Here is a 20,137-nt window from a genome sequence, read left to right as displayed (position 1 = left end):
AATAGCCTAGTTATCTATGTAAGGGGCGTTAGTTTTCATTTTGTTCAAGATAGGCCTATCATTTTCTCAAGTTGTCTAACTACCACCCTAGTTGAGCTGTCTGTAATGGGTGTGTCTTCTGTAATTTGAGAACCATATGACCAATAGGAAGGGAAAAACAGACGACGGTACTTTTCTTCCGTCAATTTTTGCTTATTAAAAGGTGAGTTAACTGTTCTAAAAGTAATGTAGGCCCTATAATTTATAATGTACCAAAGTGTTACTTGACAATTACGATTCGCATATTTGCCTCTTAGGCTAGGCTACTTCAGTCAACAGGTTGCGTTGCATTTATTGTTTGTGTTCTTTATGTAGTTCCCACAACTTACTGCTACATGTATGTACCTATATTGAACAATGATCTTTCTTATGTTCAATAATGTGGTACATTTTATGGCGATCCGCTCACCTTGTGGGGACTTGAAACAGTGTTAGATGGGCGTTGGTTAACAACGCAGCAGACCCTTTACTTCAGGAAGTGCACGCAATTGTATTATTCGTACTCTGATGAGACGTGCCGAAGCTCTTTCGTAGGCCTACATTAGAACTTCTCAAAGTGTAACCAGATACGATCATGTTAACTCTCGACACGTTATTGTGGGGAATCAATGATATGCTGAAATGATGCAATTAGAGCCCTTGTTGAACTAACTAATCAATACATTTTCCATTTAGAGGCCACATTATCTCCACAGTGCTTTGACATGACGCAGTTACAAGCAGGAGTTTAGTCGAACGGGTTATTACATAGTTGTCAGTCACAGGTCACCTTTTTCAGAGTAATACTGTATCCCCACAGTCTTATGAAGTTGTTGATACTATGACACAACTCATACCAAAGTCCATGTTGTTTGTTTACATGTGAAATACTTCTGGGTTAGATGGTCTTTACTGTCTTCATCTAAATGTAGTCCTATTCTTGATATGCAATCATCTGCAAAGCCTAACTCGAGTCTGGATCCTTTGTGTCCTGAAATGAGAGATCAGTTTAAAGTGGATTTGTTGTAATAGTATCTCTGGGTTTTATTATAGTCAGCCTTATATGCCTGACTACACCAGGCCGCCCTGGAAGGATAGGAATACAGGAGAGAGCTGAAATCCTTCATTTTTAGCATTAGTAAATGAAATTAGATGGATGCTTTTGTACAATAATGTGTGCCATTCCCTGTACCGGCTCCTGATGCATTTCAGACTTAGTGAGAGTGAATTTTCTGGTTTTATATCATCAATACTTTGGCCTCGACGTCTGTGCATGTTGCACATGAATATGTTGTTGTTGACAAATCAGATAAAATGCAGCACGGGTTTCTTCTGTGTTTGTAGTCTCTGGCGTCTGCCTTCTCTGACAGCTGTAGAAGTAAGTGATGTATCAAGTTGAGCAACGAAGGCTATCTTTCCGATCTTCAGCAGTTTGAATCCTCCTGGGAAAGAGCTGGGCAGTGAGAAGGAGCTGACAGAATAGTTTCCTTTTGTCTCGTTGCCTAGGTTACGTGCTGAGTTGCAATGGAAAATGCACCCTTGCCCAGCAAGTTTAACCTCCGACAGTTAATCTCTCCCCACGCCTGCAGTGGCATTAACTGGTGCAGTTGTACAACTGAAGTAGGCTAGAATTGACTGGAAATCTATGAATATTGCATGGTTATGAGATATGTATGCCCTTAACTCAAAGAAAAAAAGCCTAATGTATGCCTTGATCTCTTATGCTGATTTTGAAATAAATGTAGTACCAAAGGTCTTCTCATACTTCTCAGTGCAACATTTTTACTTGAGTACAGGTTTGAAACTCCTCTGTGGAATTCTTGTCTTCCCTCACTGGTGAATTCCCTTTGCATTGTTGCCTCATTGCTCAATGGGTGTGTCCAGCTGTAGAGTGTGTAATGCTTGTAAGCTGAAACTCACCCAGTCTGTCTTTCTCTATCAGGTCACGGTGTAAACAGAGCAACCCTCACAATCCAACCATCAGGCCGAAGTTCAACAGATCATAAACAACACTAGGTAAGTTTAAAGCTCATACTGTATGACATGAAAAAAGCTAGTCAGCCATATGGGTCTAACTCTAATTGCCGTTGTTTTTTCTGACCATTTGAATTTGAATATCTCTGTAATTTATCAGGCTGCTCTAATACTCTCTTAATCATGTTCTCTTCTCAGATCTTTTACCTATATTTTGTGAGACACATCAGCAAAGATGGCTGAGCAGTTACAGAAGCTTGTAGCAGACAAGAAGAATGTGGTTGAGACGGTGATGGAGGTGTTTGAACACGGTGCTGAGGTCGTAGCCAGCATAGCAGGTGACCTTTTCCCTGTTTTTGCCATCGCAGCACCACTTGTGAAGTTGGCCCTGGACAATGTGGAGAGCAAAGAGGCTGAGTTCATGAAACAGCAATTCCAGAAAGTTCGTGAACGTCTGGAGGTGATGTCTGAGGAGATCCAGCGAATCAACGAGGAGATCAAGAAAAGTGGTGCAGATGCTGCCTACTTCTCAGTAGAGGAGAACATCTCCAACCAGTTCCGTAAGTACATGGACATCCTTAATGCCAAACCCAAGTTTCGCGAGGTCAAGAAGAAGACTTTCCTGGAGCATTTCGTCAAGACAGGAGGTGACAAAAACTTGCATACGCTTTACAGTGCTGTTACCGGTGACAACTTCTCTGGGGAGTCGGTGCTGGAAATCACTCTGAACTATGAGAACAAAAGTCGAAGAGCAATGGAAGACTTCTGTGCCCGGCTGAAAAAGCTTTTCTGTATTGGCCTTATTGCTCTAATGGGCTACACTGCTCTCAAGGGAGGCGATGATGAGCAGGAACTTCTTCTTGACTGGGGCGAGAGGATGAAGACAGTTCAGACGAAAATGAACTCTGTCATTGAGGATTGTATCGTCAGTTACCCGAAGCAGGCCGAAATTGATTCCCGCCGGCTGGTTAGGGACAAATCTGACCTCACCAACCAGCAACTGGCAGATGCCATTGTGGACATGCTAAAGACAAAGTATGACTGGGTGCGCTGGTCAGTTCGCATATTCAACACCCCCACAGGTCTGTTCGCAAACAAGAAGGATTTCCATTGCCCAACAGGGAAGAGCCGTTTTCAAGTGCCTACGTCGGACGAGAAGCTTATCGTCATGGTGTCCTACAGTGCTTCCCCAGAGCCTCTGGACAAAGCCTGCATTCAAAAGCTGATCGAGAGTCAGAAGAAACCCACTGTAGTGGGTATAGCAGAGCTCCTGTTTGAGCAGTTGCCAGGTCAGTGTGTCGTCCACACTGTAAAGACCTCGAAAGACTTGGCCTATGCTTGGAGCTTTGATGAGGAGCTGCACTACTGGGAGGAACTCAAAAACTTTTATGTTTGTGCTCACTCAGCTTGAGGTTCTCAAAACATAACCCATAGCCAAGGTTATTCTCAGTAGACATTACAAAAATTTCCTCTTTCTTTGAGTTCTATTCTTCAATATGTAACTTGATGGTTGGTAGTTTTAATGATTTATCAGATGTTATTGTGGATGCTTTGACAATTTATGTACAATGAAAACGTAAATGAATGAAAATGATTGTATTATCAGTTAAATCAAAAAGGTTTGTCAACACCAACTCACTACCCAAAATAATGTAACTGCTATTCCCATGATAGAAGAATAGTCTTTCATAAAGCAGTAGCATAGGTAAGAAAACATCAGAATGAATATAATAAAAATATTTTAATCGCGGCCCAGGGACACAAAATCTACAATAGAAATAAAATCAGGCAGTGCCTGGTTATTTCCATTTTCCATTTTATTCATTTATGAGACACTTCTATTCAAAGTGACATGCAAATCGTTTTTTCCTTGTCGTTTTCTCAAATTCTTGCTCTGAACCTGCGCCTGTCCTACAACTTGTCATCTATCGACCACACAGGCAAGTTGAGACACATGCACAGTGTCAGGGTAGCAGAAGGGCTTGTTTACTTTTGAACTCCTTACATAGACACTACCCTGTCACACCTTGTCTTTAGAAATTGATGCATCCCAGAGGTGCCTAATACAAAATGTCGGATATATCACCACTTCTTTTTACAAAGAAGAATTTTAGAATGTCAATACTATTGTTATAAGGTGTCTTTTAACGGTGTCTTTAATAACAAACAATGGATATTATGTCTTTGCAATATTGCACAGCTCAAGGATACAAACCAAGGATAACGTTGGAAAAAAGTTAATACCAGCTCATGTTATACTAATATTGGTGTCAACTTTGCTCATCATCTTACTTTGATGTATTTGTTACTCAAGATCAACACTTTTATACACTATCTCTTTGGGGATTTCTTTCTAAAAATATTTAAGGTGTCTCATAGGTGCTGTAACCTGTGATTATTAGATTTTATAACAAAATATCTTGGTTGTTTGATTTCAAATTAATCAATTAATAAGCATTGTTTGAATAAAAGCATTTTGAAACTCAGTTGCACCACATTGGCTATCATTTTCTCTTTGTTTAGTAGTAAAGTAAAAAGTACATTTATAAAACATGTGGATGGGAATCTTTGTCACCAAAGGCTTTATCAGTTGATACATGATGTTTTCTTTTTTTGTGTACGTAATCAGGAGAATGACTCTTTTTTTTTTTTTTATGAATTTGAGTCCTGGCCAAGACAGGATTAGAAAAAAAAGAATATTTCTTCCACCCAATTGCTAACATGTTAGCCATATAAAAGTTAATAATTTTGCTACCGGTATATAATCTAAAAAAATGTACCTGTATATATAACCTGCTGATGTGTAGGGCACATCTCTCAACCCCATGGTCTTGCATAAATCTCACTTATGGTCCAAACATAGCTCAAAGCCAGCCCCGGGAAACACCCACTGTGGTCTGTAATTTTGTGGCTGTAGATTTTCTATATTTGTCTTAAAAGTTCCACAGATTCTCTTTGGTCACAACAGAATCAAGAATCAACAAAGACTTAAATCTCAGATGACTTCAGACTTCACTTGGCCGACAATAATTTACTTTATTTACACGCAGGGTGCGAATTACGGTGGCGCTTGGGGAGTTTGACCCCCCTAATTAAGACTTGGACCCCCCCCCCCCCCCCGATTGTCATTGTATAATTCGCACTCTGTTTACACGTACATGTTTACACATTTGTATTCATTTAGCAGAAACGCTTATCCAAAACTGTACAAAATGTGCATGTAGAAAGTTCTTCAGAAGATCAAGGATCAGAAGGGTTCAGCATTTCGGTGGTCAGTATTTTGGTGAACATTATTTCACTCTTGATTTAGACATCAACACCTTTGACCCTAGGCTTAACATCACTTAAGCATAGTGACTCCATAGATATTTCTTCAGATTAGTGGCGTAATCTAGAATGATGTACATATAGTGCAAATACTGTCAATTGAATAAACTCCCCCCTACCTCCTCTTGTACTATAATATACTTGAATCCCATTAGCTAAAGTTCAATAATGACTCACAGTCTTCAGGTCTCTGTCAAGGGTAAATGTGGGCAGGATTATGTTTACTAAATTAACTGAAGCATTTCGTCCCCCTATTTTCTTGACAGATGACTCAGGTTTTGTATACAGTACACATGTAAAAATGTGTTGCCCAACACTAAAGTTAGCCCTTAAAATATTTGTTTTTCATCTCAATGACAAAAAGGTGGTAGTTAATGAAAGGGTAACATTTGTGATAAACATGTGTTTCCCAGAAGAGAAAGTAGATAACACGAGGGTCATTCAAGACATTCCAACCTTATGTTGTCTGGACTGAAAAGCATCACATTACTTGTGTCCCTTCTCCAATATATTTCACGCTCTAGCCAAGGTCAAAGCATGGTTCACAGCTTTCAGACATCCTTCAAAGTTAAATATTTACACAATCATTGTTATGGAATAATTTTTACTATTTCAAACCCCCTCTTACATTGTCCGCCTCCTAGAGGCCAATCAAGGTCATGACATTAACTGTGATTCCCTGCCAGATTCTTATTGCTGTACTCTACTCCTGAGCTCTAGACCTGCCCTGTCATCAATGGGGAACTAGCACAAATTCAACAGTCTCAAAGTACAATTACATTTTTAGTACAGAAGTGTGGTCACTATCATTTGAATATACTATATGTGAAAGTCATCCAATATGGATGTGACTAAGTAGATTTCACAGGAATGGACTGATAGGAATCATGAAAATATCAGTGATTTTGTCCTGATCCATTTTTCCCATTTTATTTTCACAGATTTCACAACTCAGGGTTTTCTACCCCAAAAATCTCATTTCTGGATGAGAAATTAACTGACTTCATCTGGTCAATACAACATGTGGATTTACTTTCCTCAATTGACTAATAACGATGCATGCTACATACAATAGATAAATCACCTTACAAATAATCTTACTTTAAAGATGTTCAAATGAATTCCACATTATAGTGGCTAATTCTCTGACTCAACAAAGTGTCCTTCATTTGCTTGGCTTGGTTGCTCCAATGGAAGCCATATGGGGCTGATACTGTCTGAGGGAGCTGGCCATGCAGGACTAGTGAATAGGTGAAGAGATGCTTTTAATCAGACCAAACTTAGTCTTCCATAAATATGATTTGGCCACACAGTCCTGCATTGAGGCCGGCCCATCAGGTGACCTCAGGAACGCAGGAAAAACATCACGAGGCCACGAAAAGATGCATCCGACATGGAGGGTTACAATGTCTTACCAGTTATCGCCTAAACGTAACCCTGTCTCTTTCTTAATTCTATCTCAATGGAAATAAATTGTCCTTAAAAAAATTACCCATGAATGTTGATCAGATGGTGGACCCAAGCCATTCTCTGGCAGAATCACAAGACTATCACACAGAGTCAATGCTAAAATGCAATGGGATTGTATGTTTTTTTGTTTGTTTTCATGTATCATGTACTGAAGACACAGAAAGTGGCAAGGGTTAAACTCTGCCAGAGAATATATTGAGTTTCCACTATGGGGAACATGACAGAATCCATTACTGTTAGGGGATCCTGATAACCCAATATTGGAGAAGCTTCAAAGAGCATTACAGCTAACAAGTGTGTACCACTACTCCCCCACTGTCCTTTGAACATAAAACATTCATGAAAATGATGTTGTAGTAATTTTAATTAAAGCCTTCCCTGTATAGCTCTCTTGTTGGGTTAGGGTTAGGGTTAGAGAATTCCCCCATAGCCTACATGACTCGTAGTCTGGCGGAATCTTACACAATTTCACTCCGTTACACAAGAAGGCAGAAAAATAAGTGGTTACAATCTTGGTCGACTTGTTTGACAGGTTTATTGTTGCAATCGAACGTTGTTCTCTCCCTGTCTTACATGGAAACCATTATTTACACCTTAGAAATTCAAGTGTAACACTAACAATGCCTAACCATTTGAATGTCAATTTAAATACAGCCACAGGTCTGTCTATGTTTCCATTAGATTTCCCAATAAATGGCTAGTCATCATCTGTCTTGAAACTATTAAGTGCAGGGATTACCTTCATCAGACATTGTAAAACAGTTGTCTCTATAACATTTCTGTTTATGTTACACGTGTTGTTCAAAGCAAGAGTATGGGAAAATAAATTGTTTTGAACACGTATGTTTACCTTGACAAAAACACTGTGTTGTTAGTAACTTTTATACATGCCATATTTCTTTAGTGGGGATTTCTTTGACGTGCAGTCAGATAGCATTTTGGGCAAATCAACATGTTGGGTCTTGTAGGCTCTACTGTAGGCCTAGTTCTTTAAAAGTTGGTATGCAAGTAGGGTGCACATCTTGAGTTGTGTAAGTTCTAGGCGACTTCATCCGACAGGCAAAGCAGCTGTCCTTTCCTTTCCCAAAAAAACAGAAAAAAACATTCATCAAGTTAAAAAATGTTTTATAAATATGTGTTTTTAATATTTTGCTCCTGTTTCTGTAAAATTGCTGAACTACTGAACTGACTTCCGTATATACTGAAATCCCTACCGAATATACTGAACTGACTTCCGGATATACTGAAATTCCTTCCGAATATACTGAACTGACTTCCGGATATACTGAAAGGCCTTCCGGATATAGTGAAAATGTTCTCATACTCTTACATTCTCAAAGCTTCTTACTCATCCTTATAAGACTTAAGTGTTTCATACATGAGTCTGTGCGAGCATTTCACTTATGTGGATTATATTTTTCAGTAGTATGAATGTGTGTGAACGTTTCATATGTGAATGTGTTTCATATGTGTTTGTGTAAGGACAGTCTGAATTATTTCCTAAACGGCCCCTCATAGATTTCTGTTCAACACCAGGTAAGGGTTAGAGTAAGGGTTAGGGCTCGAACATTTGCTGAACAGTATGGCAAGCCATTAGCACAGCGGCCTCTGGTCACAGTTTTCGATAGGTTACTGATTTCCTTACCTGTTCCTCACCTGTTGCACCGGTGCCGTGCGATGTGCAACAGATAACAGGTGATTTGGAGGTTTGTCAAATGATATCTAGAAGTCCCTGGTCTGAGTTTACGTGTGCTTGACTGCCACCTGATGGCAAGATTTTACAAAGATGGCGACCTAAATGAAACATAAAAAACTATAGGCAACTAAACCTCAGACGGCAGATGGCAAGTTGATCCAAATTATTTTTGTATTTGCTTGAATTACGAACACAAATAGAACAGCATGCAGGATTAAAAAAATGTTGTGTCAAATTTGTAATCCAAATGGTGGTAAGTGTTGTCTGGTTCTCATCCCCCTTGATTGTGTGTTAGTTTGTGTCACCAACATGTCTGAGGGTATGGACTCCATCAGCTGGGACTGCCTGGATCTACTGAAGGATCTGATGACTGCTTTCTGTGGACACCACTATTGTGTGGGCTTTAGTAAAGATTACTGGGATCAGGATGATCAGAAGGGAATACACCCCTGCCTCATTTAATCAAAGCTATATCCAAAAGCCAGATCTTAAGAAAGACACTTTTGGGGGGACAGAATTGGTCTGTCCCCCCAAAAGAACACTCTGATGCCTCTTGCCTTTTCATCCTTCCTTCGTGATTTATATGTAATTTATTACTAATTATAATATGGTTAGTGCACTATAGGTGTTGTGTAAAATAAAACAAATATTTAACTGTTCTGTCCTTTAGTCTAATTCTCATTCCACAACCTTTTATTTATTTAACATTAGTTAATGACAAAAGACAGATACATATACAATAGATAGTGTTTTCTTTAATCATGTAAACTGGAAATGTGAAGTAGAAAAGTAATTCTCAGTATATTTAAGCAGCACATTCACAACCCGTTTTGCAGATACATACTTTTTAAATGGCCTCAAAAGTGTTGATTTGCAACCGACTCACATTCAACCATAAAGACCCCTGTGCTACACAAAAGGAAAAAAACAGTCATAGAAGTTAAACATTTAAATCTATGTGTCTACAATAAGGTATTGCGTGAGATTTGGTTAGGATAAGCAATATATTGTGTCAAACTGAAGGCTTTGTTTAGGCGGTCACATCCTCCAGCAGTGGACTGTATTTCTCTGGGTCTTCGGTCTGGCTCTAGAAAAATGAAGTTTAAAAGTTAAAAATTACTGTAAAAATAGGGAATGTTGAGCAAAACCCTCGCAACCACTTTGACGTTACCTTGTGCTGCTCCTTTCTGTTCTTGTGCAAGGCCTTCATACCCAGCACTGCAGAGCTGATGGTGACACATAACTGAAGGACAGCAAGGACGATCATCACGATTTCCAAGGAATTCGTAAGCACCTAACGGCAGAAAGGAAAATCACATGGAGGATGTTAAAACATTGGTGATGTTAGGAAAAAAGACTTGTAGTCAATAACTCTTTCAACCGACAGTTTTTTTGGTGTTTCCCGCACTGTAACACTGTTATACAGTTCTAATCCTAGATTTCTTGCTGCACTTCTATGCACCTTTGTACGTCGCTTTGGATAATAGCATCTGCTATATCTTAAATATACAGTAAATGCAATGATATAAACATGAGATGATACGTAATCATATGCAGTATTACTGTTTTTAATATATTTGTTGATACATATATGTTTTTCTGATGGATATGGATATGTATCTACAAAATGACTGGTTCTGAAAGAAGTAGCAAACAGGTATATATGTTAGATGCAACTGCCTTCATTGACTTATAATTCAAAGTAAATTGTACTTGAAAGTATTCTCACCACTGCAATATGTTTGGCATCCAAGCATCTCTCCAAGTATTGATCTTTTGTCTCAGTGGATGGACGCGCGGTGCTATACCAGTCGTCATTGCCAAAGTAGCACATCCAGTTCAGTTTACCAGATCCCAGGTCTATGGCGTACAACACAATGCCAGTAATAGCAAGTGCAGCACCACCCAGATTTATCATCACATTGATGCCCACCTATAAGACATGTGCAGTCAGATTACAGATTCAACAACTTTCATAAACATTTAATAATGTGTTTTATGTATAAGTAGTATCTCACCAAACATGGACTCGGAAACTTTTCAGCTAGAACACACATTAGGCCAACTGCAATGAACTGGAACAAGGAGAAATCATCATAAAACACTGGGCGTTAACATGATATTAGATTAAGATAGAGAAATTACACAGGCCTAATTGTGCTTTAGAATTGTTATACAAGTGTGCCATGCAATAATTGTGCCATGCAAACATGATTTCAATAGAAGTTTAGACTTACCACACCGCCAAGCCAATAAGGAACTCCCTTAAACAACAGCGGCCCATCAGTTGCATTTAAAAGGATTGGTCCAAGGCCTAGGTTGAGAATCCCTACCAGGATTTGTATAGCCTGTGAAATACAAATGTAAGGGAACATGACATCTTTTGTCATGTTCAAGTACCCAAATGTATTATGAAATATATGAAATAATATTTCAAAGAAATGTAAAAGCCACACACATTGTTATTCCAAAACTCTTAGATGTTAGCTGTCTTGGAAATAAGAGAATGTATGCATCCATTAGGATTTGGCTTGACTTTTCTATCATCAGCTGTTCTACATTTACATTTAGTCATTTAGCAGACGCTCTTATCCAGAGCGACTTACAGTAAGTACAGGGACATTCCCCCGAGGCAAGTAGGGTGAAGTGCCTTGCCCAAGGACACAACGTCAGTTGGCATGACCGGGAATCGAACTGGCAACCTTCGGATTACTAGCCCGATTCCCTCACCGCTCAGCCACCTGACTCCCAAAATAATTTTAAATTATTTCGATTTTGTTAATAATTTCAACAAAAAAGCAGGTGCATTTTTTGTTGTTTCCCAATTGTAGGTTTAATAAAGTAGGCCTATACATTTTATCACAAAATCACAATTCCTGCTGTTTGAAACATACATATCTTTCTTCTGGACATCAATTTGCACTAGGCCTACCTGTAAAACATAACATAAAGATGAATAACATACCCCCAGAGCTGACAGAGAACTGCCTTGGAGCTTTCTCAGTCTTTGAGACAATGCGCATATTGGACTGCAGCACAGGGTCCCGAATATCTGGAACACCATTGGCCAATCGCTTTTGGGGTTAGAGGCCAAAGTGAACACGGTCACCCCCTCACCTTTGGTCATGGTCACTGACATCCTGACGACTCTAAACTGAAAGTAAAGGGGAACATTATAGCAAGAAACTATAAATAATTAAATGACACAGTCGGTTTGTGTAAACAGTCTATGACAATGAGGCAACAATTGTGATATCCTGGCTGCACACCATTTTGATTCTGTACCTTGATTCTTTGGATATCGCCTATTTGAGAGCAAAAGGCTTGGTCATACAGTACAAAAGGAAAACACGCAGTAGAAATAGGGAACAAATCCTTGAGGTAATGTATACAAAAACCTCTACAAACCGTGTAGGCATCTAATTGTTGATCAATGCGGTTGTTGTAGGCGATATTGAATTAGACTATAAGCGCACATAATTCTGAAATATAGGCCTAAAATAGTTTTTCTTGACATGTTCGACAAAGCGTTTTAGGCTTTTCAGGACGCTACAGCTCAGTTTAAAATTATCCCTTGTACCAAAGTTACTTCTGATACCTTAAGTAAAGGACAGATTATTGTTTTAGTCTCACCTGACTATTAGATAGGAACTTCTTGAAATCGTGTAGTAGTCTCAATGTTGGGACAAGGAAGTATCCTGAAAAGATTATTGGGAAGGGCTCGGTATTTATTTCCCAGCAGTACCTCCCACTGCTTACATAAAATGGCAGTTTAACTATTTCATAAATTCAACGGATGATAATAAATATTCAGTTTCTGGAAATGTTTCTATTGTTTTGCTGTCTTTGTAGATAACATGGTGACACTTACTTGGTTCAATGTTGATAATCAGTCACCTTTGTATTACACGTCAAACAACCGTGTGGTATTAAATGATAAATGTGCTGCAACCTGCCACTCTGAGTACAAGTATAACAGGTATTGTCTGATGACGTTGACTTTTTGTTTATCAAGGTATTTACTGTACATTTGTAAGTGTTTCTTCTGCAATCCCTTGGATAATTGTAAAATAATCAGTCATAGAATAGGTATTTTCCTTTATTTTTATGATTATGCTGTAGCCATACTCTGTATTGCACTTTAAGCTAAGAAATATTACTTGAAGCAATCAGAGAAATCAGACTAGATTCCATCACTTATTAAACTTTATGACTTCTTGAATGAGGTCTATACCAGGGAAGTCCATTGCAATAACACCTAAACATGACCCTGGGTGGTCGTTAAAGAACCTCCTCAGGTACTGATACAACCAGGGGTCAATCTTTTCAGACACCTTTTTGGGAGTTAGAAACATGCCCAAGAATGTACCAACACCAGTGCCACTTGAGTAGGTGAGAACAATCTTATCCCGTCCAGTGTCTTCAGCTGCTTGGGTCAAACACTTATCAATTGTATTTTCTTTGTCTGCAATATGAGTGACTTCATAATCACCCTTTGTGTCAGTTTCCAGGAGAGGAACACCCAGTTTAAAGCTGGACTTCTGCACAAAGACTATCTTTCCTCGAGCCATACCCATGGTTGGCATTACAGACCTCACCCAAACATCTTTGTCATTACTAACCATTTTTTCTACCATCTTCTCAACGTTGTCTTTATCAAACAAATCAGGCTTCACTCTAACGAGAACCATCTCACTGGGGAACTCTGACAGAAATGCTCTGATTGTGTCAAAAACATCAAGGAAAGAAGTGTGCTGGTAGACAACGCCATGCATAACATAGAGATTGTTTTCTAGTGCAAAAATGCGGAGGTCCAGGTAGCGTATGCCGGCTCTCAGCTGGTCATTCAGATTCCATGTCTGACACTCAGCCAACGGACCACCGTAGAGAGCCATGGTGTCATGGGTACCAGGGATGGTGATGTTGGATACGAATGTATCATCCTCAATGGCCCCCATCCAGCCTATGTTGTAGGAGTCTGGGAGTTGTAAATTTCCATTATCGTTGAAGAGATCCTTTCCATGGCTAAAAGCCCTGCAAGTAAACCATAAAAGCTGTAACGGAGAAGCAATGATTTCATGTGGATGTGGAAATTATGTGCTGCACTCTTTCGGTGTGATTGGACTGTCATTTTGTTATTCTTTCAAAATATTTTTTTACATTTGTATCTACATTGAGAATTCGGGCTATCTATTATTGAAAGATGTTCGAACATCAAAATTACAACCACTTTAGTAGCCTATATATTGAGAGTACAGAGTGGGACACAACAACTTATTTCAACACATCTGAGTATGATGTTGCCATACTTACATGAAAAGTAGCAATGCATAGAAACGATAAAGCACACTTTTTGCAGTGGTCTTCATGGATACAGCAACCTACTGAAAAGATAAATAGTGTTCAGCTAATCAAATTCATTAACAGGTCAGCGCCCAGTGAGAAACTGGGTAAAAATCTTGACGTAACAATTACATTTGTAATATAGGCCAATTAGGCTACCAAAATGAAAAATACTTACGTTGCCCAGTTTTCACATCCATATGGTCTGACTTCAGCTAATTTGGCAGTTAATATAACCTGCCACTGTTTAAAATAGGTGTGGTCTGATCATATATAGGCTACGGTAGCCTACCTTTATTTGTCCTTTGTTCTTAAGAAAGGTCACATTCACATTTGAGATTGTGGAGTTCAACGCATCTGAGTAACATGTTGGCATGCTTAGCCTGTAGACATTAAAAGTAGGTACTGGCAATGTATAAAAACGGCAAAGCACACTTTTTCAGGGGTCCTCATGGTCACGGATACCAATAATCTACTGAAAAGAATGTAGGGTAGGGTAGGCCAATTGAACAAGACTTTGTTCAGGTCCTCAAATTCATTCTCACTCAGGTCAGCGTCCACTTGGCGCAAAAAAATATATAAAATACAGGGAACTAATTTAGGCTACCAAAATGCGTCTGTAAATGCCTTTGTTACTTAAAAAGTAGAGTACCATTGGCAGTTTTTCACAAAAGTGTGGTCTGACCTCAGCTAATTTGGCAGCCTGCCACATCAATGAAAATGTTAGGTGTGGCTTGATCATATTTACCTTTAATTTGTACTTTGTTCTTAAGGAATGTTATCACATTTGAGATTGTGGTGTGAGACAGGAAGGGTGAAAGCCCTCAATGTAATTCTTGATTAACCATACATGCTTTCAACAATTTCTCTCTTGAAACCCTTTTTAGGATTGGGCCTAAATGTAGTAGGACCCCCACACCACTAGGTATCGTCGTCACTGCTGTATTCAGGTAATGTTTCTTATCTCACGTTTGAGAATGTTGTCAGTTGGGGATGTTGAGGAGGAGTAAAGATGGCGGAGAATAGCGGCACAGACCCCACGGTGGATTCTATCGTTGATAAAAATGATACCACTGAAGGGACCATGATTGTGGTCACGGTAAAAACCCCTAAAGATAAAGAGGAAATAGCAATCTCGGAGGATTCGTCTGTCGCACAGGTACACACACTTATTGTACAGTTATGCAAGTCATGCTCTGTGGCTATAGCTAGCAATGTTAGCTACCACTTAATAGCTAACCGCTAGCTAAACTGGCACCATCCAGTTGTCATGGTATGAGTTGCAACGCGACCACACTGTGCTAACTCGGTTAATCCAGCTAGCTAAATGGCTAACGTTTTGAGTGAACTGTGCAACGGTAGCTCGCTAGCCATCTTAAATAACCTGTGCACCGTAGCACGTGAGTTTACTACTAGCTGACTTCATAGCTAGTGTGAGTCACTGAGTTGTCTAGTTGTTTTCTAGTTAGCACTAGTCTAGGTTGATTTGTTTTGAACTGTCAGCAGTTACAGTAACATTAGAGATAGATCTAACTGGCTATCTAGCTAGGCTACTACACTGCCAGCCAAGTAGCCAACCAATCTTTGGCTCTCCCTCGTCGAACGACATCAAACCAACTGGTCTATCTAGCTTAGCTATGTTTGGACATTTGCTGTCCCTTCACAAGTCAGCCACAGTAGGTACTAGAAAGGATGAGGTAACATGAGTGTATTATAGCTAGCGATTAAACAAATGCCCAAACTACACGATGGTGATGGTATAGGGACTGGGCGGGGTATCTTCAAGGCCATTGCAATGATTATGATTGGACCGTCATCAATCCCAGTTTAAACACTCACTCTTTCTCATTCAACCAGTTCAAAGAAGAAATATCAAAGAGGTTTAAGGCCAAGCAGGATCAACTAGTGCTGATATTTGCTGGTAAAATCCTTAAGGATGGAGATACATTGAACCAACATGGCATCAAAGATGGACTCACTGTTCATCTGGTCATCAAGACCCCTCCAAAGTAAGACATGTTTTCCACAGTGTCATTTGCTTGTCGGATTTTCCTTTCAATAAAACTTTCCATCTGTGGTGTTTTCTTGATGATGACCCCCATGTCCCTGCAGGTCCACAGGTGGTGGCACCTCCCAACCGTCTGGTTCCAGCTCTGGGACTCCTCAGACAAACAACAGCAATGCCTCCCTCCCCAATCCTGGACCAACATCCAATGCCAGTACGACGACAGGCACTGGACCTGCCCCAGCCCCAGCACAGCCTGCCAATTTGCTCAGTAAGTAGCAACCACAGTTCCTTACAAAACTAATCTCACAAAGAAGAACACTGACGAAATCTGCTCTTGTGTGTACATTTGACTATTTGTGATGTATTTACACGCTGGATCTTTATTAACTCGTCAACCAGTTCCCGTTATTGGTTTTAACCTGCAAATAATTCTCCCCCCCCCCCTTTTAATGTGTCCCTTGAGGTGGGTTTGGTGACCTGTCCAGTCTTGGAGGCCTGGGCATGGGTTCAGCCAATTTCATGGAGCTACAGCAGCAGATGCAGACACAACTGATGTCGAACCCGGAAATGCTGTCCCAGATCATGGAGAACCCTCTGGTACAGAACATGATGTCCAACCCTGACCTGATGAGGCAAATGATTGTCACCAACCCCCAGATGCAGCAGCTGATGGAACGCAATCCAGAGATCTCCCACATGCTCAACAACCCAGAGCTCATGAGACAGGTGAGACCGGAAAGGTCCAGTTGTAGAGGTGTTGTGGGAGAAAGAAAATACTTTGTCGCTTGATTAAAAAGGTGTGCCACCCCCTTGAGTTGATACTCGTGTCTCTATAATCGAAATCCCCCTTCTCCCGACAGACCATGGAGTTGGCAAGGAACCCGGCCATGATGCAAGAAATGATGCGTAACCAAGACAGGGCGCTTAGCAACCTAGAAAGCATCCCAGGAGGTTACAACGCCCTCCGGAGGATGTACACAGACATCCAGGAGCCCATGTTCAGCGCTGCTAGGGAGCAGGTAGCTATTACTATTGGCTGGATGTTAATGTATATTAAATATATACATATATCTATATAAAGATATTATAGAAAAAAAATATATATATTTTTGGCTGTGCTTGTGTCTTTTACATAGTTTGGAAACAATCCCTTTTCGGCTTTGGGGGGTAACTTGGAGAACTCAGGGGTGCAGCCCTCCAGAACAGAAAATAGGGAGCCTTTACCTAACCCCTGGGGGCCCCCTGGAACAGGCTCATCTGAGAGAGGGGGGACAGGAACTTCCACCACCTCCACTGGGGGTACTGCCCCCAGCGTCTCCAACCCCCTGGGCATCAATGCTGCAGGCCTGGGCAACGGTATGAGCTCCTGTCCATCAACAACATAAAGGAGTGCACAGCATTATGACTGAATTCACAGTCTGCACTGTATTTATCCATGTGTTTTTTTTTTTCAGGTGTGTTTAGTAGCCCTGGTATGCAGAGTGTGATGCAGCAGATCTCTGAGAACCCCCAGCTGATGCAGAACATGCTCTCTGCACCCTACATGCGCAGTATGATGCAGTCACTGGCCCAGAACCCAGACCTCGCGTCACAGGTCTGTAAACAAGCTAGAGAGGGGTCAAAACAAGACAAGGCCATTTTTATTTTCTTCAATCGGTTAAGTATTTTAACATATTGATTATTAAGTTCGTAAGATGATGCCTTGGTCTAAACAGTTGCGTCATTTCAAATTAAGCTGAGAAAAAAGAATATATACACAATGTTTGTGTATTTTCCCCAGGCACTGATGAACAACCCTCTATTTGCTGGAAATCCCCAGTTACAGGAGCAGATGAGACATCAGCTGCCTGTGTTTCTCCAGCAGGTCAGATTGCTGTTCTATGGTGTTACAAACACTGTGTGTTAGTAAATATCAATGTACGTGTCTGATACCTTAAGTTGGGTGTAGGTGCTTGACATAATATGCTGTTGTTGACTTGTCACACAGATGCAGAATCCTGAGGCAATGTCAGTTATGACCAATCCTCGAGCCATGCAAGCTCTCATGCAGATCCAGCAAGGCTTACAGACCCTACAGACGGAAGCACCCGGACTCATGCCAAGGTCTGTGTCTCAACTAGATTCTGTAGAATTCTAAATTCTGGCAATTTTTATGTTTTTTATTTTTTTATTTTGCTTTTTGTGTTTGTTTTTAGCATAATTCCTGGAGGGATCCCAGTCATTCCTCCAACCACAGGAGGAAGTGTGGCCCCAGAGAATCCCCCTCCTGCCCCAGAACCTGCCCCTGCCCCAGTACCAGGCCCAAACCCCACTGCTGCCACCAACCCCAACCAACAACAGCAGCAACTCATGCAGCAGATGTTACAAATGTTTGCTGGTGGAGGCACAGCGGTATGTGTAAAAGATCTTGGCTAGTTAAACTCTTAGCTAGTCTGTCCACATGTTCTTTAGGTATTTGCACACTCAAGAACTCAACCCAATGTATTGCTGATGAGAAATGTATTATTAGCTTTACTTGCTGCTACTACTGTTCTTTCCCCCTACCTATAGGCTAATGTAATGCTAATCCGGGTTACCCTCTTTCAGACCCAGAGCCCAGAGGTACGGTTTCAGCAGCAGCTGGACCAACTCAGTGCAATGGGTTTTATCAACCGAGAGGCCAATCTCCAGGCCCTCATCGCAACAGGGGGAGACATCAACGCTGCCATTGAGAGACTGCTGGGTTCTCAGCCCTCCTAACTCCCCTAGCCCCCCTGAGCAAACCCAGTGGGTGGCAGACCATGTCATTTGGGGGAGTTGGGGAGGGGGTGGGGGTGGGTTGGGAGGTAGGGGAGCAAAGGCTGGTAGGGGTTGAGGGCTGGAAAGGGAGATTCCAAATGAACACAGTCCATCACACCGTCTGCCAAGCCCTTCAGACAATGGAGTTCAAATTGCTATTCATCTCTGGCTGATCTGTGAATCATAAGAAAGATGAATTGGATGTGAGCTGGGGGTGGTGGGGGTGGGGGTGGGGGTGGGGGGGGGGGGGGTCATATTGTAGAGTGAGTGCTGGTTTCAGTTGCTAGTGAAAATGTCCCCACCCCAGCGCCTGTGGAATGATGACAGCTCAGTGAAAAGACGCCACATCTAACACCACAACCGCTGCCACTTCCGTTACTGATATACCCGGAGATTCTTTCTGAAATGACAGTTGCTCATTCACTGGACATGCATGAGGTTACCCAAATAGCCCTTAATGGATTGTGTGTAGTTGGTAATGTGGGACTTGGAAGTGTGGGAGCTTGTCAGTCATACAACCAATCACTATTCTTTGTTCTGTCATAAGACCCTGCTTGTTTTGACTTCATTTCTCTCTATCCTTAATTATGCCTGATCATCTACTATTTATTGCAAGACCTGTAGAAATTACTCTCCTTCCTTGCCGCTCTCCATCAACTAAATTTTCCCCTGTTGATGTTTTCAAAAACCTGACTGAGTGTACACAAGGCTGCTGGAACCTGAACACCATAGTGGCACTGCCTCGGATATTTGCTTACATATTCAGTATGTTTTTGATAAAGGAGGGGTTTCAGAATACAACAATATCCAGTCTACTGATGGCAATTCTATATCAAATTGATGTTATATTGAGTTTAGTCTAAATGTTCCTATTGTTTAAGCTCTGATTATGGGTTATGAGATGTCATAAAATGTTTTAAAGCTCATAAATGATAAGCAGACACCTTTTACATTAACCATATTGTGTATTTTCATACAAGCAGTGGTGTAGTGCCTAAGAAATAACTTATGTATTGGGTTCAGCAATATATATATATATATAAAAAAACGTGTGAAATATATAGCAATGATAAGTGTACTAATGACATTAATTGTTTTTGTTCAACCCATGGATTATTCGTAGTATCTAAAGTTAAATGAAAATTTGTTCAGCTCTGCCTTTCTCCTGGACTCCATCCAATCTGCAATCTTCTAATAATACATTTCGATAAACTTTATCAAGTCTGTTTCGGTGGTTTATTTAAATATGACTAGTTGGACCCTACAGTTGGGATTGGCAGGTCTACACAGGTTGATAGAGGTGGATTTGCTTACACAGTCGTTATACATTTTCATGATATGAACCTGATATAATTGATTTGTTTGACAGAGGACAGAAGTGTATTCTCGGAGGAGGTTGCCTGTATGAGTTGAATTTGTATTTTTTAATTATATTATTAACGCTAAATGTAAACTGGACAAGGTTCCATCAAACTTCCCACCCCCACTGATTTGTGGTCTAACGTGTTCGTACAGCCATCAGT

The 20,137-nt window shown here is 40.6% G+C and overlaps 4 protein-coding genes across 5 annotated transcripts; 2 read left to right on the top strand and 2 right to left on the bottom strand.

The window, feature by feature from the left end:
• The first annotated feature begins 85 nt into the window (after nt 1-85).
• rpz4 (rapunzel 4) lies at nt 86-4,188 on the top strand. Its single transcript, XM_067237955.1, has 3 exons — nt 86-202; nt 1,961-2,034; nt 2,191-4,188. The coding sequence occupies exon 3, from the start codon at nt 2,228-2,230 to the stop codon at nt 3,401-3,403; it is 1,176 nt and encodes a 391-aa protein (XP_067094056.1). The 5' UTR covers nt 86-202; nt 1,961-2,034; nt 2,191-2,227; the 3' UTR covers nt 3,404-4,188.
• A 5,034-nt stretch (nt 4,189-9,222) lies between these two features.
• Nucleotides 9,223-12,204, bottom strand: LOC136944592 (membrane-spanning 4-domains subfamily A member 6C-like). 2 transcript variants are annotated; one of them, XM_067238413.1, is made up of 7 exons: nt 12,119-12,204; nt 11,451-11,639; nt 10,723-10,833; nt 10,504-10,560; nt 10,215-10,418; nt 9,657-9,779; nt 9,223-9,572 (listed from the first exon to the last, which is right to left on the bottom strand). In XM_067238413.1, exons 2-7 carry the CDS (start codon nt 11,622-11,624, stop codon nt 9,516-9,518), a joined length of 726 nt encoding a protein of 241 aa, XP_067094514.1. In that variant the 5' UTR covers nt 11,625-11,639; nt 12,119-12,204; the 3' UTR covers nt 9,223-9,515. The 2 variants fall into 2 exon arrangements, with proteins under 2 accessions (XP_067094514.1, XP_067094515.1); XM_067238414.1 differs by having other exon boundaries at nt 11,451-11,634; nt 12,119-12,179.
• Nucleotides 12,205-12,678: 474 nt separating this feature from the next.
• LOC136944249 (1-phosphatidylinositol phosphodiesterase-like) lies at nt 12,679-13,854 on the bottom strand. The gene is made up of 2 exons (XM_067237932.1): nt 13,799-13,854; nt 12,679-13,519 (listed from the first exon to the last, which is right to left on the bottom strand). The coding sequence occupies exons 1-2, from the start codon at nt 13,852-13,854 to the stop codon at nt 12,679-12,681; spliced, it is 897 nt and encodes a 298-aa protein (XP_067094033.1).
• A 975-nt stretch (nt 13,855-14,829) lies between these two features.
• ubqln4 (ubiquilin 4) lies at nt 14,830-19,831 on the top strand. Its single transcript, XM_067237931.1, has 11 exons — nt 14,830-14,987; nt 15,686-15,837; nt 15,941-16,104; nt 16,300-16,562; nt 16,697-16,855; nt 16,973-17,192; nt 17,291-17,430; nt 17,617-17,700; nt 17,824-17,939; nt 18,032-18,227; nt 18,423-19,831. Exons 1-11 carry the CDS (start codon nt 14,841-14,843, stop codon nt 18,573-18,575), a joined length of 1,794 nt encoding a protein of 597 aa, XP_067094032.1. The 5' UTR covers nt 14,830-14,840; the 3' UTR covers nt 18,576-19,831.
• Nucleotides 19,832-20,137: the final 306 nt, after the last annotated feature.

This window comes from Osmerus mordax, chromosome 6 (genome assembly GCF_038355195.1).
Source record: "Osmerus mordax isolate fOsmMor3 chromosome 6, fOsmMor3.pri, whole genome shotgun sequence".
NCBI lineage: Eukaryota > Metazoa > Chordata > Actinopteri > Osmeriformes > Osmeridae > Osmerus > Osmerus mordax.
Note: the sequence above shows the minus strand (reverse complement) of the source record. Positions and strands in the feature narration are given on the sequence as shown.

What these genes read in the sequence shown, in the direction of transcription:
- LOC136944592 (XM_067238413.1), bottom strand. Translation starts at nt 11,624, where the DNA reads ATGTCAGTGACCATGACCAAAGGTGAGGGGGTGACCGTGTTCACTTTG. An exon ending in CTTATTGGCTTGGCGGTGTG is followed by an intron (nt 10,561 to 10,722) that starts GTAAGTCTAAAC and finishes TCCTTGTTCCAG; the next exon opens with TTCATTGCAGTTGGCCTAAT. An exon ending in ATGCCAAACATATTGCAGTG is followed by an intron (nt 9,780 to 10,214) that starts GTGAGAATACTT and finishes TTCTGCCGTTAG; the next exon opens with GTGCTTACGAATTCCTTGGA.
- ubqln4 (XM_067237931.1), top strand. Translation starts at nt 14,841, where the DNA reads ATGGCGGAGAATAGCGGCACAGACCCCACGGTGGATTCTATCGTTGAT. An exon ending in ACAGCCTGCCAATTTGCTCA is followed by an intron (nt 16,105 to 16,299) that starts GTAAGTAGCAAC and finishes GTGTCCCTTGAG; the next exon opens with GTGGGTTTGGTGACCTGTCC. An exon ending in TTGCTGGTGGAGGCACAGCG is followed by an intron (nt 18,228 to 18,422) that starts GTATGTGTAAAA and finishes ACCCTCTTTCAG; the next exon opens with ACCCAGAGCCCAGAGGTACG.
- rpz4 (XM_067237955.1), top strand. Translation starts at nt 2,228, where the DNA reads ATGGCTGAGCAGTTACAGAAGCTTGTAGCAGACAAGAAGAATGTGGTT.
- LOC136944249 (XM_067237932.1), bottom strand. Translation starts at nt 13,854, where the DNA reads ATGAAGACCACTGCAAAAAGTGTGCTTTATCGTTTCTATGCATTGCTA. An exon ending in TATGCATTGCTACTTTTCAT is followed by an intron (nt 13,520 to 13,798) that starts GTAAGTATGGCA and finishes GTTTACTTGCAG; the next exon opens with GGCTTTTAGCCATGGAAAGG.